Source organism: Vigna umbellata, chromosome 6 (assembly GCF_029865625.1).
Source record: "Vigna umbellata cultivar VRB3 chromosome 6, Vumbellata_1.0, whole genome shotgun sequence".
Taxonomy (NCBI): domain Eukaryota; kingdom Viridiplantae; phylum Streptophyta; class Magnoliopsida; order Fabales; family Fabaceae; genus Vigna; species Vigna umbellata.
The window spans coordinates 38,499,476-38,526,724 of NC_142170.1; the positions used below are offsets into that span (position 1 = coordinate 38,499,476).

General features: G+C 32.3%; 2 protein-coding genes across 5 annotated transcripts; one reads left to right on the forward strand and one right to left on the reverse strand.

Moving 5' to 3' along the window:
- Window positions 1-6,964: 6,964 nt before the first annotated feature.
- On the forward strand, window positions 6,965-12,768 carry LOC124823035 (CDP-diacylglycerol--serine O-phosphatidyltransferase 1-like). 4 transcript variants are annotated; one of them, XM_088093215.1, is made up of 14 exons: window positions 7,001-7,097; window positions 7,539-7,572; window positions 8,515-8,704; window positions 8,834-8,899; window positions 9,001-9,060; window positions 9,815-9,905; window positions 10,163-10,217; window positions 10,378-10,457; window positions 10,569-10,685; window positions 10,829-10,913; window positions 11,367-11,458; window positions 11,702-11,955; window positions 12,068-12,156; window positions 12,267-12,768. In XM_088093215.1, exons 3-14 carry the CDS (start codon window positions 8,547-8,549, stop codon window positions 12,395-12,397), a joined length of 1,278 nt encoding a protein of 425 aa, XP_087949341.1. In that variant the 5' UTR covers window positions 7,001-7,097; window positions 7,539-7,572; window positions 8,515-8,546; the 3' UTR covers window positions 12,398-12,768. The 4 variants fall into 4 exon arrangements, with proteins under 4 accessions (XP_087949339.1, XP_087949341.1, XP_087949340.1 ...); XM_088093216.1 differs by lacking the exon at window positions 7,001-7,097 and adding an exon at window positions 7,163-7,325; XM_088093213.1 differs by lacking the exon at window positions 7,539-7,572 and having other exon boundaries at window positions 6,965-7,097.
- A 723-nt stretch (window positions 12,769-13,491) lies between these two features.
- On the reverse strand, window positions 13,492-16,004 carry LOC124823036 (palmitoyl-acyl carrier protein thioesterase, chloroplastic-like). The gene is made up of 6 exons (XM_047295161.2): window positions 15,407-16,004; window positions 15,168-15,301; window positions 14,700-14,813; window positions 14,428-14,596; window positions 14,068-14,136; window positions 13,492-13,958 (listed from the first exon to the last, which is right to left on the reverse strand). Exons 1-6 carry the CDS (start codon window positions 15,785-15,787, stop codon window positions 13,623-13,625), a joined length of 1,203 nt encoding a protein of 400 aa, XP_047151117.1. The 5' UTR covers window positions 15,788-16,004; the 3' UTR covers window positions 13,492-13,622.
- Window positions 16,005-27,249: the final 11,245 nt, after the last annotated feature.

Below are 27,249 nucleotides of genomic sequence, written 5' to 3' on the forward strand. Positions count from 1 at the left end.
CAACACATTGTGAATTCTGATGGTATCCATAAACACTTTGTAAGTCACATTCACATGAATGTTAGCAACAGTTGTACTAGTAGTAGGGTTGCATCATCATGATCATGATCGTGATGATCACACCCACATAACACACAGAAACACACAAACCTGGCCTCCAAGTGTGAGTGGTGACATAGTGACACACGCACAGAAGGGTCCAAAGCGAAGGAAAAAGGTGTAGAAGTAGTAGTAGCAGTAGGTGTCTCTGGTTGATAATAATAATAATGGCTTGGTGGCATACAAAGGACACACACACCCATTTGAAATGACATCAACATCTTTCCCTCAAAGCCTTCTTTCTGACAGCTGAGTCAATATTCTCCTCTCCATCAATTCCTATCCATCTATCTATCTGTTAATTATTTGGGTTAAACAGTGAAAAACTGTGTTTGGAATTGGAGGCTAATAAAAAAGGAGAGGGTGACGGTGGTTGGTGCAGTGCTTAATAAATAGCATTAGCCATTAGGTGTTTGTGTGAATGTGTGTGTGAGTGTCACGATCATGTGCGAGGGTGTTGAAATGAGTAATTAAGAGCCCACACATCGTACATGTATTATGAAGAACTGCAAAATCGGACACACACAGACACCAAAAGCATGTCTGTGTCACATGCCTCAGGCAGCCCTATGCCTTCCTTACCTCAGTCCTGCACGTGAACAAACCCATTCCAAGGGTGGGAGCGACCCAAACCAAACCCATCAAAGTCAAAACTTCTGATGTATTCAGAATATTCTTCCTACATCTTTCTAATCATGCATCTAATCCTCTCTGATCTCAATTAATTTATCTCATTCATCGCTCTTTTGATGTAACTCTCTACCTTATATACTTCCCCACCATTTATGTATTTCAAATCTAAACTACAACATCTTCTTCCTCTTTGTAAAACCATTTTTATTTTCTTCATTAGATTTTGGTGGGGCACTTTTTTCGACAAAACCTAATTATCCTATTTACGCCCTTCTCCTGATTTTTGGGATAAATAATTATTGATGGTGTGTTCTAGAAGAACTGGATGGCGGCTCGTTGAAGGAAGACCCGTTCAAGAAGCAGCTTTTCAAATCTGCATATGCCCTGTATATTCGGATCGTGGTATTTTTCTGTTCAATTTTTTAAAACATTTCTAACTGGATACAATACTTTTTACCTTTTTTAATTCAAAATATGTTTTAATTTACAGAGAATAATACAATAAAATTTCCAAAAAAATAAAATTATAAATTTAACAAAAGAATACACACAGTATTGCTATAAAAAATATTTCCCCGTTGTTGTTATAATTAATTTTTAAAACAATATAATGTTTCGAAATATCATAATAAATCTATAAAACTGATAAAGGATTCTCTTTTTTGGGTTTATACAAAATTTTATCATTTTATACTTTGAGCAATGTTTTTTCAGATTAAAATAATCACTTACAATAAAAAAATACTGATAAAATAAATAAAAACCGCTCACAACAAATTATAATAATTATTTCTTTTGAATTTATTTTTATTTAAATTCTTAAAAAGGTTAGTTAGGTTGGTAATTTCAACTTATTGTAATATTTCTATAAATAGCACTGAATTCTTCAAACACTTAATCACGTTTTTATATAATCCAATAAGGTTTTCTTTCTTCTTCTTTGTTTTCAATATTATAATTCCTCATAATACCAATTCAATGATATAATTATTGAAGATTCGAGGAGACTTATTCTTTGCTGGATTTATTCTTTTAATAATATTTTTCTTTTCATCTTATAAGTAATGTGCTCAAGTAATTTGTTATACGTGTTTTAAGGATTTAAAAAGTATAATATAAATCGTGTGTGTGATATTTAATTTAAATTAGTTCACAATTATAGTAATATATACATACTACTCAGTACTGTATAAAACATTGCAAAGTATCATTAAAAAAACATAAACACACGTAAGAAAGGATCACTATTTACATAATAAATATTAATAACTAATTTTAAAATACTTTATTATAATCAATTAACTTATGTTTCAAGTTAAATTAATTTATTAAATAAAATGAATAGATTTATTATTTGCTTGACTGTTTCGATAACATTTTTGTCAATATTATTTTCCAATAACATATAGAAAAAATTATATAATTATGTTAATTTGGATGAAGTTATAAGCATATTTTATTCAGGTTACATAGATAATTAGTTTTATAATAAATTATTAAAGGTAAAAAATATTTGAAAAAGTTAACAAAAAATAATGAAAAAAAATGTCTGGATGTGTTTGTTCTGGAACATAATTCCTCCGAGACAGTATTTTTATTTGTGTTTTTCTTTTGCGTATATTAAAGCAAAATTAAGTCCACGCACAAAAAGTAAAACTGTTAGGGAATAATTCTTTTTAGACATGTATTTAATGAGCTTAGTATACATTAAATGAAAATTCTGTACATCAATTCGCTATTTACAAAACTATATTTTTTTTTCGGTTTAAAAATAAGTTGAAGCGATTAATTTAAAAGGAAAAGTTAAATAGTCTAAATAAAGATAATTGAAATAGAAAAGGAGAAAAAGAAAAACTAACACTTTGTTTATATGAAAAGATTTGGAGAAGAGTGATTGAATGAAATATAACTTTTTTATTGTTTATTTGAGTGGATTTGGACGTAAGTGAAAGTAGATTTGGAAGAAAATTTTTTTAATCTGTCACATCAACCAAATCCTACACTAATTATCACAAATTTTACTTCTAAATCTATTTTCACTTACTTCCAAATTCACTTAAATAAATAACAAAAATTTAGTTTTAAATTTTATCAAATTCATTCAATCTCTTTCCCAAATTTATTCAAATGAATAAAGCATAAGGTATGATTTTTTGTGTTATTTATGTTAATGAGTAGAAGAGGATTGAGGTGGAAAGGTGGATGATAAGAATGAGTAAATTCCAGTTAAGAGGTGAGAAAGGTATGATGATAAAGAGAAAGGAAAATGATGGAGACACCCACTTTTGTTCAATATAAGATAAGATAAAATCATAACCAGCCATCCATGCTTCTCTCTCTGCTTTCCACCCTTACTTTGCCAAACCAACTTTCAACCTCAACTTTCTAAAATATCACTTCTGCTCAATAACCCCTCCTTCACAACACACTTTAATTATTGCCCTACTTAACAAACAATAATTTAACATTCATATTTTATATTTATTCGATTCAAAGTTTAGTAACATGATTAGGATTAATTACCATTTATTTAAGATATTATATGTTTTCATATTTTGTTACGATTTTGTTCTTCAACTCTAACTATATAAAAAATGTATAAAAAAAAATTGAAAAAATGTATAAAAAATAAGAGTATTTAAATTGTCTTTAATTCTGATTCCTAAACAATGAAGATTATTCAACGTGGCATGAACATATATGCTAATCATTTACCCATCTTTGAAAAATAAAAAGAAAAAAATCAAATATAAATTAAAATTATTTTATATAACAATTAATTTATAGATTTTTTTATTGTAATCATAAAATTTTGAATTTTAATTCATACTTAAACTTTTAACTTGTAGAAAATATAATAGAACACTGCACTGCCACAGTACCAACTATTAGATCAAACACTTATAATTAATAGTCAAAATGTAATTTATTTTACTTAATAATATAGTAACCTAAAGTGTCATGATTCGAGTGACTTAACGCATCTGATATCTATCATGAAATAATTGATGCATTTTACAATAATTTAATTATTACATGATAATATATGAAACTTTGAAGTTAAATTACTCAATTTAAAAAATTTGGTTTAAACTATCCACGCTTTAATAATTGATACTTATAACTATCAACATTTTTTAACACATTATTTAAAATAAATAGACAACGTTTTTTATATACACTCTGGGTTAAATGAAAATAAAACTCAATATATAACCAATTATAAAAAACACTGACTCATTCTTATTCAGGCAATACTTCTCGAGTCAATGCCATTAAGTGTTGACTAATCTATTAAGAAGATTCATAGTATAAAGGACAATTTAGAAGGATAGCACAAAACCACAATTTTATTGTTTAGCCCACATTTTCTTATCTTGAGACTTAAAAAAATAATCAACGGTTTATAAAATGTGATCTTTAGTTTTTAAGCCACACCTAAATAATTGGCCCTTTCTATGTATCTAGTACTTAATACATATAATTTGTAGCGTCGATTTTTTTTCACATCATACATATAATATAGAGGATTTTCCAAAGTTAATATTAGTTTAAAATATTACTCATTTATGAGAATCTTTGTTTTAGTTTTGAATGATATTTTTTTAAGTGTATTAACCCCTAAGCTTTTTCATCCTTTTACAAAGAAAGGAAGGTTAAACAAAGTATTAAAAGATTTTGGATTGAAAAAGAAAAGTTATACGATAAAAATATGCAGATAATAATTATCTTCTCATGTACCAAGTACAATAATAACATATTCCAAACACGACAAGAAAAAGGATAAATTAAATATTAATTTTTATAAATAATCCATTATACTTTAATATGTTTCAACCCATATATCAACATCAATTAAATCAAATTAATATCGTTTCTATGTCCATAGATTTACAACGCGTCTAAAGACGTCATATTATATACTAAAACATGAACAAATCTAACTTTGATCCAAAAATAAATAAAAAAATACAATGTCAATGATCAAGGTAAATTTATTGCAACCTTATCTTCAAATGCCCTAATAAGCAAGAACTTTCATTTAGCGTCTCATAATTTAATGTATTAATTTAAACCATCAGTGACACAGTGAGATTTTTATTAAATATAAAAGTTTATAATCAATATATACAATCACAAATTATTTTACTACATATAAAACATCAAACAAAAAATATATCATAAATCCATGACATTTATAATCCCTCAAATCGATAAAACATAACATCATTTTATTATTACGTTTAAAATTTGAACTAGCAATATCTTGAACATCGAAAAATATATAACTCTCAAGTGTTAGATTGGAGAACACGAAAGTATGTTATTGAGCCTCCACATCAAAATAAAAAAGCTCATTAAAAAATATTGCAACTGCATTGCTTGAACGATAAACTATTATTCGAACAAACAATTTCAAGAAAAGAGTGAATATTTTTTTAACTACAGTAACTAATATTGATCTTAAATATTAGCGAAAAAGAGTCGAGACATTTTAACACATTTTTTTTTGTAAAGTAAAATTTATTCAATTGAAATGATCTTAAACTCATCAATTAACGCACAACAAAAATTATTTTTGAGAATTAGGATGAGAAGAGTGAAAAGGACAAGAGAAGAAAAAAAGTTAGATAAAGAAAATCATTATTTAAAAAGAATAAAAATAGAAAAAAGAATTACGAACGGACTTGACTCGTAGATATAGATATTACATAGAAACTAAACATTAATAATAATAAAAATAAAAATATTTGTTAATCGATTAATAAGTAAAGAGTAACTATTATTGTTGTATGTGTATAGGAAGATGTGTAATGAAAATAGAAGTGTGGCAGTCCCCCCAAATAATAGCATTACTTTTTGACGGTGTTATTTGGCTGTTAACAGTAAGAGTATAATAAATAACAGTGATAAGTTGAAAAACGAAAAAGCGATTGAGACGAACCTGAGAAGCAGTTGAAGGAAAGGGAAAGAGGAAAGAGGAAAGAGGAAAGAGGAAAAAGAAAAATGTAAAACGAAGAAAGATGACAGAAAGTGTTTAAGGTGTGTACGATTAGTTGCCAGATTGTGATAGATGTCATTATTTTGTATCTTATTAAAGACGAGTCCAGTCACTAAATTGTTGCATGCTTTTTCCACTAAAAAACAATTTCTTTTCCAATCTATACCTCACTCGAGATATAATTTGCTGCCTACATTTTCGTAAAAACATCAATACAATTAAACACCATGTTTCTTTCTTGTATTTTTGTGTTTTATAGCTACTCTTCATTCATCCCATCAACATTAAGAAGGGAATCTCTACAACACACTTGAAAATGAAATTATGTTGCTCACCAAAACGTCACCACAACATAAATAAAATAACAAAATAAATGCACAATTTCTCTCTTAATTCTTTACCCCTTCGTTGCCTCTTCTACTACAACAAATACCAACTACTATTTCTCCTCACTCCAATTTCACCACCCTTAAGAGACATCTCCTTTGTAATGTTTTTTTAAATACTTATTCATTTCACAATTATATATTAATTATGTACTTATCCATGACCTCGAATCGACCACGTAAATTAATTGCTATATAATTTAGAGAAAAATAAGTAATTATTTTGAATTTCATTAATGACAGATAGAGCCTCTTTAATAGAATAAGTAAATCCGCATACAATGGTCCTTGTACTTTCTCACAGAAAGGTGTTTCATGTTATGATTTGTTAGTTTGTTATTAATTATAGAGATGACCGAAGCTTGAATTTATTTTATTATGTGTTTATAAAGCATGGAATAAATTAAATTAGAAAAATAAAAAAAGAGGACAAAAATAAGAAAAGGGAAATAAGGAGAAAGGAGAGGGGCAAAGTTGTGAGAGAAAAAAATAAAAGAACTTTTGGTCCATGATTCATGATCATCGTCATCGTGCGTATCTAAAACATCTTCAAATCTATCTTTGACCGTCGTACTCTCTCTCTCTCTCTCTCTCTCTAATTTTCTCTCATCATCAGCCTTCGCCTTTTCGCCGCTGTTGCAGACTCTGCTCAAAACGCATACACAACACAGCCACCACACAGAAACACGAACACACTTTCACTTCTTCACCCACCACACCCGAAAGAGAGAAAATAATACGATATCTCCATTTTGCCCCTCTTCCCCAAACACATCTCTATAAATATTATAATTTCTCCATTCATTACCATAGCAGCGGAAAGAGAAACAACAACTCTCACACTTATCTTCTTCTTCCTCTCATTCCATTCATCATTCATTACTCTGATCCCACGGCTGCGATCTTCTCGTTTCTCCAATCGTACGGCCAGGGGTCCTTTGTCTGCCCAACTCACCTTCTCAGCTTTCTCTCTCTACGTAAGTCTCTCTCTCTCTCTCTCTGTATGCAACAACACAATAAAGCCTTTATTATAACCTGCTTTTTCGCTCTCTGTATGCATAACCTCTTTTTCGTTACGAATCATATCATATCCGCATAATATCTATCATCACTCGCACGCACACACGCACACACTCACACGCGCACTCCGCTATGCATTCTTTCTCGATTGTGCTTCGAATCTACTACCTCTCCTGACATTCACTGTACCGTTTTTCCTTCTTTTTTCTTTTTATTCCTCCTTTTCCGTTTTCGCTCCCTTCAATTTTTCGATTTTTTTTTAAAAGTTGTTTTTTTTTTCGGCCCACCCCACTTCGCCCTTGTTCAACTGGATTCCGGGTTCGATTGCTTTCGCTGTTACATGCATCGATACTTGTTGAATTACGCGTTGTCGTTATGGGTTTTGCTTCTTCTGCCAGATTTAGATCCATCGTGGTGATGTAACCGCCTTTGGTAATTTGCCTGTATTTAGAAATTGAATGTTTTTCTAAGGTTTATGACGCAATGCGTTTGAAATTAATGAGTGTTTTATATATTTTTTATGATAAAAATAATATGCTTTGGGCTGCAACGGTTTGTGCAGTTCGCTATTGATGGGGATCCGTTAATTACTCAGTTTGATTCTTTGCGATGCGTGTGCATGTGGTGTCATATATGTGTTAAGATGCTGATGGGCAGTACTGTGGTCAAGATATTAGCGAGTTTTGTTATATACTGTAGAATTTGTGATGGACTGTTGGGCTGTCAATCAATGATTTTTCTCAGACATAAAAAAAGCACATTGAATTCTGTACCAGATACTACTTTGGGTTTCAAATTTGGGGCTTGTTGTAAATTCAGTGGATTTGCGTGAGTGTGTTTAGTTTAGCCTCTAATTTTGAACCCTAAGATGGTTTTGTCATACGTAAGTTACTTTTGTTTTACTTGTTGGTTATGTATTTAGTACTCGAAGGATAACTGATATTAACCTGCGGTTCGTTGCAGTACAGAAATTCTAGTTTTTTTAAGAGACTTCAGGTTGCATGTTTTCATATAACTGTCTTATTTGATCCTGAATCAGTTAGTGATTCGTATGCATGTGTGCAATTTTTAATGAGATACAATGACATACGGGGACTCTTTTTATCTCTAGTTATTTTGCTTAACATGTATATGTATGTATGTATCATAACACTGAAATGCAATTACTCACGGATATTTAGCACTAATCTAGTTAATACTCCGTGTGTTTTTCAGTTGTGAATAATGAAATATTTGGTGTGCTTTTATATATGATGCTGTCTTTTGTTGCTTCCATCTTCTGGATTTTTAACGAATTTACCGGATGTCATAGAAAACGGGGGCTATTTGTCATGGCATCTGTAAATGATCTTATTTCTTTGATTCTGATTGTAGGTAGAGAGTATAGCTTCTTTGGAACACTGAATATGGAGTCCAATGGTCATGCAAGAGTAAGGAGAAATGATATTATTAAAGAAAATGGTAATTCTCATTTGTCAAATGTAGATGAACATGATCCATGGACAGCATGGGCATACAAGCCTCGAACCATCACATTGTTACTTATTGGTGCTTGCTTTCTCATGTGAGTGTCTAGCTGGATGAATTAATGTTAACGAGTGGTGTATTTTTATCTACTAGGAAATTTTGTTCATCAATAAAATCAAATTTCTTCCCCCCACTTATTTTTTTGTGTCACTGTTGTATATGTCAGTTGGGCAAGTGGAGCACTTGATCCTGAAAGAGATGCATCTGGTGATCTTGTCACTTCTGTTAAAAGGTTTGGTAATTTTAGTTTAATTACTTCTCATTTCACTGTGCTTATATAATTTTTGCTGAGAATAACATATGCTAAATGCCCGCACAACTGTTTTTCTGCAGGGGTGTATGGGCAATGATTGCTGTTTTTCTTGCTTATTGCCTGCTGCAAGCTCCTTCTACGTGAGTAATAAGAATGAATTTATTTTGTTTAGTTTGGTATTTTCCATTTACATGTTGTTTTGGGACGTGTATATTAGTCTTCTTGCCTTTTTCCTTTTATTATATTAAATTTAATTGTGAGTTTAGATTTAGATCCCAAACGTGTCAGAAGACATTCCTTATTTTCGGTGACTTCCTACATGATTGGATTATTTTCTTGCCTGTATCTGGAAGGATACTGAGTATCTAAACTTTTAGTCTCAGGTTTGGGAGGTGGTGTTTGAAGAATTTAATTCCAGGTTCATCGGTTAATTTATTTCACATTTAAAGTCAAGAGAATAAGGCAACAGCTTCATACTCACAGATCACTGTTTTAGAACATTATTAATGGACTAAGTTATTTGAGATAATCAAGATATCATTCAAGATTGGATGGTTGCCGCTACTCTACTTGCTTGGTAGAAAAGTTTGTGGAAGATGCTTCTTTTCAAAATTGGGTTAGAGAGTGTGTGGATGGGATATGGAAACTGTATGAAGATAACTGGGAATCCAAAGTGTTTATTTTTGTTTGGTGGACGTTCTTTCTATACAAAGTTTTAATATAGTTCCGCTTAAAATGGTTTTGCTATGTTATCAATATAACATGGACGATAATATAAACAAGAGTTTTGTCACTGCCTACCGATATTGTATGACGGTGGAAGTTTTGTTCAGCTGAAGTTGTAAACTTTCTGGCGACTATTACCTTAATAGATATTTCCCCACTTTCTTTCAGGGTTCTTATTCGGCCACATCCTGCAATTTGGCGCTTGGTTCATGGGATGGCCGTTGTTTATCTTGTTGCCCTCACATTTTTACTTTTTCAGGTTGGTTTTCATATCTCCAATTTGACAATTCTTGTTTAAAGTTTAAGCAATTTTGTCAAGCTTAGATTTACGGCTTTCAAAAAAAAAAAAAACTTTACTCTAGATTCTGGCTTACTTTTTATTTATTTGCATCTGTTAGCTTCCTCTAATTTCATTTGTGCCTTGTGTGGCATAGTAATATTTGTCATTTGTTGCCCTGTTTCCATCAAGTGAATGAAAGTGGACTAACTTGTATCCTCAACTTTTTTTCCCTACAGAAGCGTGATGATGCTCGACAGTTTATGAAATTTCTTCATCCTGATCTTGGTGTTGGTAAGTCAATCCGATTCTTTTTTTTTCTTAGCTATGAACTGGTTGAAATTAATTCGATATCTATTTGTATTTGGGATTTTAAAACATTTTTGGGTTAGTCATGGATCAGCCTGTTTGCTTCAGTTTAAAAGTTTTTAATTACTGTATGTGATATTGGCAGAACTTCCAGAAAGGTCTTATGGTGCCGACTGCCGTATATATCTGCCTGAAAACCCTGCAAGCAGGTTTAAGAATGTTTATGTATGATTTCTTTCACAACCTTTGATTTTGTATATCCTCTAAAGTTACTTTATACCTTTCTTTATCATATTTGGACCTAACACGGGTCTTATATTATGTTTCACTTTCCAGGAGACACTTTTTGATGAGTTTGTTCTAGCTCATGTTATTGGGTGGTGGGGGAAGGCAATATTGATTCGTAATCAGCCCCTTCTTTGGGTGTTATCAATTGGTTTTGAGTTGGTGGAGGTAAGCCCAGATACTTATACACGATTAATACACTCTTTTTTTATATTTTGAGGTAGGTCTTCATAAAGCTTTGACTTTTTTGTTGCGTTGGTATAACTATACTTTCGGATTGCTTACAAAGTATTCGATGCTGGCCTTTTCAGTTTACTTTTCGTCATATGTTACCAAATTTCAACGAGTGCTGGTGGGACAGTATTATTCTTGACATCTTGATCTGCAATTGGTTCGGTGAGAGTTTTGGACCCATTTTTGTTTTGTTTTAGGCAAGTTACAAAGATTACATGTGGTTTATTAGTCGAAGAATAAGCTTATTTATTGTACCACCATAATTACAGATTGCATCTATAGACATTCATTTAATCTGAAATAGTTTGTCAACAAAATAAAAATAAATATTTTAGATCTTCATTCTACAATGAAGCTTCGAGGAATTAACTGTATTGACATTTTTTTAAGTCTGTCCTGGAATCTATTCAATGCCTATATACTCACTACAATTTTACTACAAGTTTAGTTGTTTTATTTCTAAACAATTTGTTCATCCCAAAAAAATTCAGTACATCATTTGAATTTTGGTGATTCTTTAAGTATCGTAATTCATGATTCTGGTGGTGTTGAGTAAACTATTGCATCGAATTGTTTCGGCCGATTGTAACATCTGTCGGATTAATTAATCTGCAGGAATTTGGGCAGGAATGCATACTGTTAGATACTTTGATGGGAAAACCTACAAATGGGTCGGTCTAAGCCAGCAGCCTAATATAATAGGAAAAGTATGTTTGTCTGTCATCAGTTATTCCATATTATGCTTGAGTCTTTGATTCCTATTGAAATTGAAGTTACAAACTTGAAATGTCTTTTTCTTTGCCTACTGGAGCAATAGCCAATTGCCTGTGCTCTGACAGATGTTTTTACTAAAATTGTCTTTCTTTAATCTTGTAATAATAATCCGGTACAGTCTCTTCATCTCACCATCTGAGACTTGATTGGTATATCTTACTTGATATTGGCATTAGGTGAAACGAACATTGGGTCAATTCACACCAGCTCAGTGGGACAAAGACGAGTGGCATCCACTGCTTGGTCCTTGGCGTTTCATTCAAGTGCTTAGTCTTTGCATTGTATTTTTGACAGTAGAGCTCAACACATTCTTTTTGAAATTTTGTCTCTGGATACCTCCTCGAAATTCAGTTGTTATATATAGGTTGATTTTGTGGTGGTTACTTGCAATTCCAACAATTCGTGAGTACAATTCATACCTTCAAGACAGGTGCATTCCCATGTTTTCTATTTACATATTGTCTATTGAGTGTTGATGAATGCCATGGCCACATCCGAACAAGCTCTTGACATTTTATGTCCATATACTGTGATTTTTACAGAAAGCCAGTGAAGAAGGTTGGAGCATATTGTTGGCTCTCTCTTGCCATTTGCATTGTAGAACTTCTGATTTGCATTAAGTTTGGACACGGTACGCTGGTCTCTTATATATAAATCCTTGGGCTGTGCGTCATATTTAGAGGTTAGTATCGATTATTATTTAATTCACTGATTACCTTCATGGTGGTTGTTTTTCGACAGGCTTGTATCCTAAACCAATGCCCATATGGCTGGTAATATTCTGGTCGAGTGTTGGAGTGGCCATTGTTACATTTTTGCTTTTGTGGTCTTGGCAAATCCATCGCAGTCTAGGGAACAAGAAGAGGCGATAATTTTACAACTACTGCAGTTGCAGCAGTCGCAATGCATTATTCTTTGATTGATTCCTTCCTCATTTTTATGGATACCAATCCATAGCCATACACACATGGTGTAAATACTATCATCAACCTCATAATTAAATTGTAAATGAATATTAATTCTCCTAGCTTAGTGTAGTGGATCACAGTTTCTTTGGGCGGCAAATATTAGTTCCAGCAGCTGGTAGAGAGGTGTACTTGTTATTTATGAGGCTTGCTTTTTGAATAGGTTTCCACCATTGGTAAATTGGCCAATTTCTTCCCTTCCATCGGAATTAGTCATGCTGAAGCGTGTGTATCCAGTCATTTTAATGAAATTTTGAGTGAAGAATGTTTTTGCTTCACCAATTGTGTTTGAATGTTAGCATAATGTTGGAGATTTACAACACCATTATGTTTAGGAATGTTATTATGCTAACATCTGCAGCATCTGTAATATTTTCAGATTTAATATTTTATTGTATGATATAAAAATGACTACACTACAAAACTGAACATTTGCTTACTAATATTTCACTTAATCCTTATTCTTTTTTGTATGCATGTATGTAACTTAAAACTATTTTCTCAGAAAATAGACACGATAAAATCGTCTTACTTTAATCGTGCAGAGATTAAAATGAATCACGGGTATAAAGAATTGCTTGAATGGTTACGTAATATTGCATGCACCGAAGCATGTTGGTGTTCAAGTAATAATGCGTAGTAGTTAAGAATTTCATTGGAGGAGGTTATTAAAAAATAAGAGGAAAAAAATGTTGTAAGGGTGCTTTTGACATGTTTATGTGGGGTTATCCTCCATTGTTTCATATTTACTGATGAAGTCGCTCTAATGTTGCCTTTTCAATATGGAGATGCCTTTCGTTACTTTAGAAGATCCACTTTTACTTCCATTTGTTTGAAACCATTTTTTTTATTTATTTTAGTTCAAAATCATAATTTATGGCTTATGAACTCCTATCACATAAAGCTATAATTTACAACTAACTAATCACATTTTATATTGATTTCATAAATCAAATTAGATCACAACTAACACTTAATTAGAATTGTTACATGTATTTTTTTTTCTCCAAGCACTTCCTGGTTGTCCTTTTCCCATCATATCCCGTTTTCGTTTAGACCAAGAATTTCTTGGTGAGTACACAAGAGTATATGCCAACATTTGTCCCTTACTAGTCCACATATCTTACTAAGTCTAAGTGGAAAATGGCATTGTAACAATCTTCCTCTTCCATGTTGTCCTTCCTCTGACAATTTCGTCGTTTTGTTTGTCCCCTTTGATTTGTAGAAGGTGTGTATACCTTAATGGCCTCTGCTCAAGGTAAGTCAGCACTCCACTACCATTTATAATATCTGATGATAACCCATTGAGAAGATTTGTGCAGTAATCTGGCTCTACCACACCATGAAGTATTTCATCATCTTCTGGTTCACATAATGATTGAACAATATCTGAGCTTCCACACTCCCTTCTGTACTCCAGTGTGATACTAGATAATTGGTGCCCCTCCAGAATTTGGTCTGGGATGGTCTGTAGAAGCAATCGACAATAGAATTTTGAGACTTAACTATGAGATTCATAATGCTCTATAAGGACTAATGAGTATTGACCATTGAGCTCATAAACCTTTGGAATTTACCTCTAGCATCCATCTTACATACTTCACATTATTAACATGTTGGTTCATGTCCAAATCACTTCTCTTGGGCTGAAAAGTGGGGAGGTGCACAAAAGTCAATAATTGTGTACATTCTTTGTGCTGTGGCAGAGCCAGCAGTAATTTAACTGTAATGCACAGCGTAAATAGCAAACAGTATATGTCTCACAATGCAAAGATTTTGTATGCTATTATCCAATTACAAATTGTTAATTATGGTGGTAAAAATTTGTTGATTTCTTTAATGACTACTCTAAAATTTATTTAATGATTTCTGATTGATTGACATTTTTAAATTGACAGTAAGTACTAAACTCAAATGTCATATGCATATATATATACCTTCAAATCAGAATTCATGTATTTTGCCTCTTTATCCAATTTGACTATTTTTTCTTGAGCATCTTCCTTTATTGCTTGCTTCTCTATAAACCAGGGTGCAACCTCTGCTCTCACCTCTTCTGGCATCTTGGAGAGACGTCTTGTTTTGCGGTTCATCATCACCCACGTGCTGTTTATGGCTTATCTCAATCAGCACACAGGTATAAAACGTGGAAAATTTGAAAATTGTTAGAATCACTGTGCAAGACATGCATACAGGGGAGAGTGCATACCTTGTCGCACGTGCAAAAATGTGGCCTGTGGCTTGGCTTCTTATCAGCCAGTCCCGCCGCATTCCATTCTTGCCTGATGCTCCAACCCATGTGTCAATTTCAACTACCTCTCCCCTGACACGTGTCAAATTAATCTCTTGTTAATGGTTTAGTCAATCAACTATGTGCTGCTAACACTAAATTTTCATTTCATCAAAATTGGTACAACTCTTCGGCAAATATGATGAGCTTAGGGCCAGCCACTAAGTAAATGACTTGAAGACAAGACAAGAGTTATTGAATACGGAGAAGATTTCAAGGAAAACCTTCAACAAAGTAGTACAACGACTGTGACAAGACTTGTCTCAAGCGAGTTGAAAGTTCTCAAATTTGATTAGTATATTCCAACAACAGAAAAATTATTTGAAGGGCACAAGTGTACATATTCATTTGTGTCCTTGTAATAAACATGATGGAAAGGAATTTTACCAGATGGGATAGTAATCAATCACAACTTGCATTCTTGAGACAACCCAAATGAGGTCGTTCCTCACCATTCCGTGTGTCGCCCCAAACCCATCACCCAGCAGCCCAGACATCCAAACATGGTTTAATGCTGTTTCCTGCACGTAAAATTGCACTTAGCAACAAAACAAGGAAGCCCTAGTGCTTTTGGAGCAGTGAAAACTCTGGTTACATGATAATAACATGTGTATTTAATTAATCACCTGAAGAAGATTGAGGATGCTCTCAAGCGTGGCGGTTTTATCAGCTCCAACTTCATAGGACCTAATGACAATGGTCTGTCTATAACCAACTCCACCTTCAGTGATGAGCCCTTGACGATGAGGATCAACCATTTTCTTCTTTGTTGGGATGTTTTGGCGCAGACAATTTTCATCAATTGTAACAGCTTGACCGAGAGTGGTGGAAGTGGTTGCAGGTATTTGGCCTAATGTCTCAACTTTAATTGGCGACCTAAAACTCCCATTAGTTCTGATGCCGGTGTTCACTGGCTGCTTAAGTTGGTCATGGTTTTCTCTCATGGAACAAGACCTAACAAAGTAGGTAGAAGCTGGATATGAGAAAGTGGCAACCATTGTTCTCATTTTGTTCCTAACAAAGTGGAACAGTACCTTAGAAGGAGAAAGGTTGGAAGAGAAAAATGGGTACCAAAACTTTTTTATAGTTTAACGTTAGACGGGGTTAACAAAGCAGGGCTTGCAACTCTGAGAGACAAATAAGTGAACCTTGTGAATCAGCTGACATATCAAAGAGATTTTGGTGTTTGCTGCAGAAGTAACTTTTAGTTGTCCCCATCTGAGAAACGAAACGCCCTAGTTCTGATCGATCAGGTAGTAGACAAAAGCTTGTTTAGTTTGTGTCAGACAATTTTGTGAGTTTATGAAAAAAGCAATGCAGTTAATACTCTACTAAAATACCGTTGCTAGTATTTCATAGTGTGAATCTGAACATGTAATATAAAACTATGAAAAACTGAACATAGAAAATATTTAAGTATTTACCAGTCAGTGCGTAAGAAGAATAATAGAATGATAACAAGGAAAAGAAGATTAACAGAAAGTATCATTGGAGGTTTTTAACTTCTATCTGTGTCACGATTTAACTACGAGTTACTAGCCTGACATCATTCATAAACATTCTGTTCTTCATTATTACTGGGTCTAGGACTTAAAGAATTGGTGAGTTATAGATATAGTGCTTAGTATTATTGTATCACATAGGTAGAAGTATAAAAGAGGAAAAAAGAACGCCACCTCTAGAAATTTACATCAGCTAATACAAGAACTTTGTTAAAAAGCACACTGTTGTCAAGGTTTTCCACTTTAATATTCTATAAATATGAGATAAAACAAATTTATAATATATAAACAAATATAAATCTTATCTTACATTATTTATTTTAAAATTATTATATAATAACTCATTCATTAATATATAATCTCCCGTTCAATAGGCATATATTTCAATGTGCGTAAGAGTTTGTAGTATTATGTTTTAGTAAAGAGCATAAGAGAAATAAATGGTACTTTCGAGGAGAAAAGATAAGGGAAGTTTCGAATTGAAAAATGTGAATTCCTTATAATGTTGCGTGGAAGAAACCGAACTTTCTTTTGGAATTACTATGTCTTCTGTTGTTCGTTAGGAATAGTGAAGATTGTGACAAAAACTAGGAGAAAATAACTGAGAATTTGGTGAGGCTTTCCAGTGATGCCAAGTTAGTAGGTGTGTGTATACAAGTCATTTATTGTTGTTTGCTCTGTTACAATAGATGCATTACTATTGCTTTTCATAAGGTGGAGGCTCAAGGAAATAATTCCAATTCAGTTTAATTAATTTGCATGCTTCAAACTTTTTCGGCATGAACCAATAAAAATGACATTATATCATATGTCATAAATGGAGGCTAAATATTGGACAACAATAATACTATTGCAGCACAGTAGATAGGCCAAAAAAGTTATTCTACTCAACTATAAACCTACTCCAAGTTTGAATTTTAATAATGTTTCTTTCACTTTAACTGTTTGCAAGGGTGCTTCACACATTAAGAATAATGGAAATTTTAAATAATGTGTATTTACTATAGATTAGATTAGACTTTAATTTTGACGAACGAAAGGATATGTACACAGATAAAGCCGTAAACTTGAACGTTGAGACAATTCATTGTTAAAGATAAGTAAAATAAAATTTAAAGTTAATTTATATAGAAAATGAGATCAAAACTAAATATGTGATATTTTGTGGTTGTAAAAGTTTATTTGAATAATAAGGAATTGAAAAATATTTGTTTTATGAATCTCATTCATATATATATTGCTAACGCGTATGCCTGTTTTTCAGTTGGTACATTTTAGTAATGTGTACCGGGTTTTAGTACTCTTATATAACATGAATTCTAAGTTTTAAGGTTAAGGATATTTTAATAATTTTCATTCTCAAAACTAAAAAAGAAAAAAAGAAACTCAAACCCTTGTTCACCTTCCCCATTCCTCTCAACCATTTCTCTTTCATCTCTCTCACTCCAACATTTTCTCTGTCATCCTATGGTAGCCCTTGTTGTTGGAAAAGCTGACATAATCACGAACAAAATTTCCTGAGGCGTGTGGATTCACTGTCCTTAAGGACTTATCCGCGGTGTATTGCGCAAGTCCCCCAGGATACAACAGGAACTTCTCAGAATATCTCTGAGGATCTCAGAACTAGCAAGGATCTCTAAAAAGAGTATAAAATAAACCCAGAATAATCTCAGAACTAGCAAGGATCTCTAAAAAGAGTATAAAATAAACCCAGAATAATTTTAGAAGAGGAAAAGAAGAAAGGGGAAGGAGAGAAGAGTGCTTTTGGTGTGTTTTGGAATGGGGAAAAAGTTCTCTATTTATAGAGTTAGGAAAGAATAAAATCAATAAAACACAATAAAAGTCATTAAATATTTTACCGTTGGAGCACTTAATAAAATCAATTTAAACGTTATTGGCAATTAAAGTTTTGACCGTTGCAATCCAACGTTTTCTTTTGCAATAATCTAACATTATTACAACAATCCCCCACTTATTGCAAAAGAAAAAAAAAATAAGAAACTTTTATTCTGGGTCTCATAGGATGTAATGCATCAGACCTGGTATAGCAAACTATATGAACCAGTCTTAGATTGAAATACTTAACACACAATATAGTTGGTATAACAAGCTATATGAACCAAAGACACTTGACGTGTGTTAGAGGTTTATCAATCACAATACACCCCCACAATCCTTGCTGTTATCGCTGTGTTGCGCTTACTAGGCCATGCGCATGCCCGGTATTCATGAGTGCTTTAGAGATCATGCCAAGATCTCATGCAAGCGGCCCCACTCGACACTCATATAGGTGATTTCATCAAGTGTATGCTGCAAATCATACACCACCCATAAGGGATATGAAAATCATTAAAACTTTGTTTAAGACAAAATTCTATCACCGTATAGAATTTTAATGACAAAGTTTAACCTCTCAATATGCAGTCTCTAGCACTTTCACACACCATAGGAATGAACATAATTGATTAAAATCAATTTAGTGCTATCAGAACTAACAAGTGACTTGTTTTTACCCATATGAACCTTATTCATGGGATCTCCAATCACAAAGGTTGGGTTACCATCACTTGTTTGTTTGCAAGCGGCTTAAGTCTCATTCCCCTCGATGTTTCTAATATCATTTGTCTTCCCATGGGTTTTGTCAGAGGATCTGCTAGATTCCGTTCTGACTTCACATAATGAATGGAAATAGTTCCACTCTTTAGCAACTGTTTTACCAAATTGTGTCTCAATTGGATATGTCTATTATTTCCATTGTAATTCTTGTTTTTAGCTATAGCTATTGTCGATTGGCAATCACAATGTATAGATACCGATGGCGTTGGTTTCATTCATAATGGAATGTTCGCTAAGAAGTTTGTCAACCACACAGTCTCACTACCAGCCATCTCAAGAGCGACAAACTCATATTTTATTGTTGATCTTGCAATAATATTTTGTCTGGTTGATCTTCATGTAATCGTACCACCTCCAAGTGTGAATACATAACCACTAGTGGATTTTGTCTCATCTGAATCAGAGATCCAGTTAGCATCGCTCTCCCTTCTAGTACAGCGGCAAAATCCAATATATTTAATGACATAATTCATTGAACCTGATTTGGACATTGAGTGTACCTACTCAGTCTACCTACTGCATAACAAAAGTTCATCAAGTGCAGTAAGCTCCCAATTATCTGGGCATACTAAGGCTGAGATAATAATTCTCCTCTATTTTTCATTAATTTAGAATTAGCATAATAAGGGGTACTCACTGGTGAGGTCATAAAACCTAAACTTCTTAAGAAGTTTCTCAATATATTGTTCTTGGGATAGTAATATACTATCTCCCTTCCTTATGATTCTAATACCTAAAATCACATTCGCTTCACTTATGTCTTTCATGTCAAAGTTTGATCCTAGAAACAATTTAGTTCTAGCAACAATCTCATTGCATGTACCCAAAATTTAGCACGTCATCCACATACAAACAATGACACAATTACCATTTTCAAATTTAGAATACTATCAATATCATTAAGTGAAAAACCAAAATTTATTTTTCTGAGTAATTATGTAAAATTACCTCATCTTCTTCGTCCTCATCCGCGATCCTTACAAATTCGATCAAAAGGCATCATTGCTGCGAGAACCTTGGCAGCCTCCGGAAGTTATGGGTTTCGCAAACATTGTCTAAGTTCTGAAAACAAAGTTTTGATCCTCTGGGATTGAGTTGTTGATGTCAGTCATAAGTCCTTAAGATTGTTGTTGGAAAAGCTGACATAATCACGAACAAAATTTCCTGAGGCGTGTGGATTCACTGTCCTTAAGGACTTATCCGCGGTGTATTGCGCAAGTCCCCCAGGATACAACAGGAACTTCTCAGAATATCTATGAGGATCTCAGAACTAGCAAAGATCTTTAAAAAGAGTATAAAATAAACCCAGAATAATTTTAGAAGAGGAAAAGAAGAAAGGGGAAGGAGAGAAGAGTGCTTTTGGTGTGTTTTGGAATGGGGAAAAAGTTCTCTATTTATAGAGCTAGGAAAGAATAAAATCAATAAAACACAATAAAAGCCATTAAATATTTTACCGTTGGAGCACTTAATAAAATCAATTTAAACGTTATTGGCAATTAAAGTTTTGACCGTTGCAATTCAACGTTTTCTTTTGCAATAATCTAACATTATTACAACAGCTCTAACTGAAAAAATTCAGAAACACTGGCGGTTAAACAATCTTACAAAAAATGATGTTATAATGAGTTTTTCATTTTATAATTTGTCTTTTCTAATTTTATCCAATTTTCACCAGAATAAAGGAATTGGTAATTGACTTAGGAAAAATCAGAAATACTCGCTCTTAAACAATTTCTTACAAAAAATGATTTTATAATTTTTGTCTTATCTAATTTTCACAAGCATAATGACATCAAAGGAATTGATAATTGGACTGGAAAAAAAAATCAGAAACGCTCGTCGTTAAATAATTTTTTACAAAAAATTATTTTATAATGAGTTTTCATTTTATAATTTTTGTTGCATATAATTTTATCTAATTTTCACAAGCATAATGACATCCGAAGGAATTAGTAATTGGCCTGGAGGGTTTTTTTTAGAGATGATGATTCAACGTATGCAAATGATTGAAATTAGAGAGGTTAGTGAAGATGGTGAAATTGAAGAGATCTTGAATGAACCTTTACCTGAAGGTGAATATGACAATGACTCAACTTTTTACAAAAGCAAATTGTTTAACTACAAGTGTTTTTTATTTTTTTCAATTGGGACTACAGTAAGGATTACAGAGAAAAGGTTGGAGTGTGAGATATGAAAGAGAAAGGGTTGAGAGAAACGAGAGAGATGAGAAAAGTTTGGGATTTCTTTCTTTGTTTAGTTTTAAGAATAAAAATTATTAAAATACCCTTAACCTTAAAACTTAGAAAAACAAGCATACACGTGTTAGCAAACCCATATATATATATATATATATATATATATATATATATATATATATATATATATATATATATATATATATATATATATATATATATATATATATATATATATATATATATATATATATATTATCTTCATAAGTTAAGATTAAATTAAACAATAGTTTGTATTATAAGTTAGCTAATCAAATATTTGTATCTGAACACTTCTCATAAAGTTCGTAAATGTATGTCATTTACCAGCCACTTGCCTAAGAATATCTTTATCAAGTTTTTTAATGATCATTTCTCTAAAATTAACTTCTGCATTCAATGTAGTTACAAGTTTCTGCTACTTCTCTATACGGCGAAATTACCTCTGAAGCCATTGTAATTTCATTTAACTAATTATTAAGACAAAACGAATACTTTTCTCCCAAATTATTGAATATTAAAATTTGTATTTTAATATGGCTTTAAGCAAAAATAAAAAATATAACAAGACATCTTCACGAATTGAATTATATTAACTATTTTTTTAATTGCAACTTTTAAACACTGTTATTTATTTTATATCCAATTATAATAAATTCTAATAAATTTTATCTAATTTTATGGCAAATACAATAATACTATGTTGTATAAGGACTCAAAATAATTCTTCATCTTTTTGTTGTTATAACTATATTTGAAAACAGAAAATGATACACGAAAACTAAGATGGTTATAGAAATTTAGTCTATTACATTTTCTAATAATTTTTTAATAAAAATTCTAGATTTGTAAACTTGTTGAGTAATTATAACTTGATTTGATATGTAAAAATTTAACCTTAATTTATTATTTTTCTTTGTGAGATATTCTACCAAACTATCTTTAATAAAATATTTAAAATATGTAGGAAAAAAGTATTTTGACTGTAAGGATTTAGAAAAGAAGTCAGCTTTGGGGAGTACACACTTGACATCAGTGGATAGGATGAAACATTTTTAATAGCTTATGTATAGAAAGGTGAAATTCAAAGTTCCTTCCTATTTCCTGAGCAACCAAACCTCTTACTCTTCAGAACTTTCTTCTTCTCTTGCCTCTGCATTCTCTCTTCAATCTATTCTCACTGAGTCATCGGATTGTTGATCAGGTGGTGTTCGAGCATTCCCAGCATAGAGGGTTCCGTTTTGAATCGATCACTTTCTTCTTTCTCACCGGTAAGTAGTTCTTCCTTTCTCCTCCGTTGCTTTGGAACCTAGGGCATGTGACTCTACTGGTTGCTTGTAACTAGAAACATTTTTCTTCAAATCCTTGTCAAATTCTAGCTCTAAGTGCTGTTTTCTACCATCAATGTGGTGGTTTGTAGGGTTTGGTTGGGCCCTTGTTGTGTGAGGTACCGTAGAGAAACTTTTTTGTGAGCTGGGCAGTTCAACTCTAAGGTAAGAGGAGCTAGTTGTTTGTTTGAATCTGTTTTATAAATGTGTATGCATGTTGAATGTTGAACTGGTGTGCTGTTTGGGCTGCATTTTGGTTTTAAGTATATTGGATGTTATGGACTGAAACGTGTAGTTGATGAAACTGTAATGGCTTGCTTGTGAATTGAAGTGGATGAACTCAGTTATTGTAAATTGAACATGTGGGAAGTGTTTGGGGGTAAAATTTCTGTTGTAGTATTAATTAGATGGACAATTTAGCAATCAGGAAGTATTTTAGGTCATTTGAGAGAAAGTGGGATGATGATTCTGAGCATTTGAGGTCTAGAGTGTTTTTGGAGGATTAGGAGAGTTTAAATAGGTCCATGTGGCTTGCTAGGGACATAAAACTGGTTTAGAACATGCTAAAAATGATAGAATTGGATTTGAGCCCCTAAGTTGAGGAAATTAGTGTTTTAAGAAGGAATTTGGATCTTAATCACTTAATAATCACTATAGGAATGTGTCAAATCAATTAGATAAGTTTAATTAGGTTTATATCATCAATTGGAGGTCTTAGAAGTTGGGGAAGATTATTGGAAATGGTAAGAGGGTGTGAGTGTGCATAATTCTGCAGAACTGACGTTCTGCAGATTATGCAGACTCGCTATGCGAATGGTTTCGCATACTGAGTCCCTGCAAGGGGTGCTCTCTGCTAGGATCATTCGTTGTGCGAGCTGGTGCGCCTCGCGAATGATCAGAGAGTGTTGCTCTCTGCCTGGTGGATTCGCCTAGCGAATCTTGTCGCTATGCGACTGGTGGTGGCCTGGAGCCACTGCCATTTTAATTAGAAAAGCGAATGGGGCGCAAGGCGAGAAGGTTTGGGGGGTTGGTCTCTGTCTAGACTCTCGCTATACGACTTGGTAGCGCTATGTGAGAAACCTAATGTCTGTCACATATGCGAAGTAATTCGCAAGGCGAGTGTGGTGCGTTATGCGAGCCACTTTGGTTTCACCATGCGAGCAGTGTGCTGTGCGAGAAGCCCTGAGTTTACTTGTTTCATTCCCTTTGGTTTTATGATTGATTAAGTAGTTTGTTACACTATTTGTGAATCATGTTTTAATGTCTATGGTCTTATCTATAGGAGCTTAAACCTGTATGTTGATTCTAATTAAAAGTATATGAGTTGAAAAGGAAAGTGGTATGATCTCAAGGTTGCAAGTATAAGTTTCAAAGTTTAGAATCTCTTGGTGAGATTCTTAGTTGTTTAGAATGAGAGTAAGAGCTCAGTATTGGGGGTCATCCTGAAACTCCAATGGGCAATCATTCTCAAATAGAGAGGATTGAACCATGTCGTGAGGAGTAGCAAGAGGTCTTAGTCTTGGGGGCTTCCAGTATGTCTCAAGGCCCGAAACAGGCTAACCTCGTGAGTGTGGTAAGGTGAAACCCATTGGCAATGATTTTGCAAAGCAGTAGAGACCACCACGAGTGCACGACCCGCCATAGCTCGACTATCATTCTAAGTCCGGACAAGTCAAGTCTAGTACTCAACATGTTAAGATGTATGATTTAGCTTGCTTTGATTGAAATTGAATATGGTATGTTACACACTGTTATATTATATGTTTTGTTTACTAGCTCACCCTTCTGCTTGTTGTTGTGTCTACTTGTGTGTAGTGTTTTCTTTTGCAATGATCATCCATTCTGATGTGAACAGAGTTAGATGAGGTGCCTCTGGAATAGGCCTTGGAGGGAGAGGACAGTGTTGGTTAGTGTAGTTAGGATGCTTATCTATTTTCGTATATTTTGAAATACTCTTTGTACTTAAATATTTAAATTTATAACCATTTTGGATTACTCTAAGTTAAATACTTTATTTTACATGTTATTAAGTGTTTTATAATATTATATCTGATGACGTCTATATTATATATTTGCCATATAATGGAGATGTTACATTGACAACACTATTCCTGAATAACAACTATAAAACATTAATTTTTCTAATAGAATATTATTATAATAAAAAATAATTTATAATGTTGTAGAGTAAGTGTATAATAAGAAAAGATATTGTACAAGGAATGAGTGTTAAAAAATGTATATCAAAAAGTCCAGAGACTTACTACCCTGATACTTTTCCTTGCACATCCGTTTATTTATCATGAGATAAATGTCAAAAATATTCTTTCAAATGAGTTGTTATTACAAATTATATAATTTAAAAATTAAAAAAATAAATCCTAATAAAATTAGCTTTTTCACTATTGAATCTATTCTCGAAAAATACTCAAATTACATAAAAAAAATCAATTCTGTTTACTTTTGAATTGTATAATAAAATATTTTAAGTTACAAAATTTAATTTTTTTTCTAGATTATACTCTTAAAATATATTCTATATTTCCTAATTTTTGTCTATATTTATTAATCCAAAATTAATGCCACTACAATAAAATTTATAGAAGATGGTTTAGTAATGTAATAAAGTTAAAAGAAAAGGTTATGGATTTAACTCTCATGTCCTAATAATTTTGGAAGTTATAAGGTTAATATGAAGAGTTTAAAAAAGAGGTAAAAGATGATTGTGGGCTCAACTTCTATTGACAAAATACTAACAAGTATATCATTAATTCTTTAAATAAAAAAGATCAGAATTTCTAACCCATTCAATTACATTTAATTATGAATTGATATCTATTTTTTAAATATTTAATTTAGATAAAATAATTCATATTTAGTGAATTTCAACTTTCTTGTTTAAATAAAATATTTCAATTTAATAAAATTGAGTCTAAATTATAGTCAAATCAAGTTGATTTAACTCTAAATCAAGTCAGTTTGGTTTGGACTTTGGTTGAATCAAGTCAGTTTGACCTTAACTGAGCTACATTAATTAGGCTCTAATCAATTAAGTTGGTTCAAACATAGGTTGAGTTGATTCGATCTAGACTCGAGTTAAACTAAGTTAGTTCGGACCAAGATCAAGTCATGTTAATACTAGCATAGATCAATCTAAGTTGATCCAAACCAAGTCAATTCAGTCCAAAATGAGCCATGTTAATTTGAGCCCACGTTGAGTCATGTCAAGGTAAGTCCACATTCAGTCAAGTCGAGATATGTTCATGTTCATCTAAATTAGGACCAACCCACGTTCAACCAAGTTAGGTTAGGTCCAAATCAATACTAGTTTGATCAATATTAGTCAAACTTTGCCCAATTACAACCAAGTCAAGCTAGGTTGAGACATGTCTACTCGAGCCAAGTCAAGTTAGGTTAAGACATGTCTACTCGAACCAAGTCAAGTTAGGTTGAGACATGTCTACTCGAGCTAAGTCAAATATGCTCAAGTCAATTCAAGGCAAATTATGTTTACTTGAATGGGTTTCAGACCCTAAGTCAAGCCAAGCCAATTTGATGAATTCACATTCATTTGAGTCGAAGACTACTGTTTAACCAAGTTAGGTAGACCTCAATAGATCCTAATTCAATCAAAACTAAGTGGAGCCTAACCCAATAAAGATCATGTCAAGTTAAGGTTAGGTCAAGCAAAATTAGTCTTGGCCCAATTCAAGTCAAGTTAGACTAAGTTAATTGACATGAGACTATCTAATTTGATCAAACTAAATTAATTTGAGTCAATCAAGCTAAAGACTTAAGTTCAAGTCAAATTGTTTAGTTGAAGTGGGACGATCACATTTAATTGGACTAAGTTTATGTCAAGTTTAGTTGGGTTTTAGTCAAATTAGGTTGGACTGAAGAAAAATCAAAACAAATTTGACCAAATTAAGTTAGACTTATTTTGGATGACACTAAATTAAAACTATGTCAAACTAAATTAAATCAATCTCATATCAAGTCAAATCAAATTTGACTAACTCAGATAAACTCATACCTAGATTCATCATAAAGACAATAGTATGAATTCAAGAATATGAATAATTTCAAATTCTTATTTTAATGATAAAATTTAAAGTTATTTAATTTTAAATAATTCAATCACTCTAATAAAATTATAGAATTTTAACTTTTTCAAAATTCTTTCTCCAAACAGCATATTTTATCATAAAGCATTTTAAATTCTCTAAAAATAAATAAATTACCCTCTTAACACTATTAGGCTTATTCCAGCACAACTCCATTCTTTTTCAACAAACTTCTGGGCTATAAGAATTTTTTAAGTGCAATAAAATATAATTTTGATATTTGCTCGTTTTTCTTGTATTTGTTAATTATACAAAACAAAATTATTATTTTAAAAGAAATTGAGAACGATAAAACTATAGAATTGTAGAAAGTAATTGGCCAGAATCTAAAGCCGAACTTGTACAGAGACTTAGAATAAAAAGTTGTATTGATGTCTTATTTCCCTCTCCGTAATTATTCATAAACAGTCGAGAAAATAAACCTTAACTTGGGGTTGTCTGTATCAAGCCAAACTTGTATGCGTTATTCAAGCAATAAAATAATGATTTTAAATTTAATAATTGAGACATTATTAAATAATAGTGTAAAACTTGTTTACAAATTAAAGTAATAATTAAAAAAAACCTTAATATACTTTAAAGATATTGTTTAAAGTATTTGCTATTTACAAAATTGACACTCATTTAAAGAGCTGTTAATGCAATCCTAAAAAAATGAGGTGTCA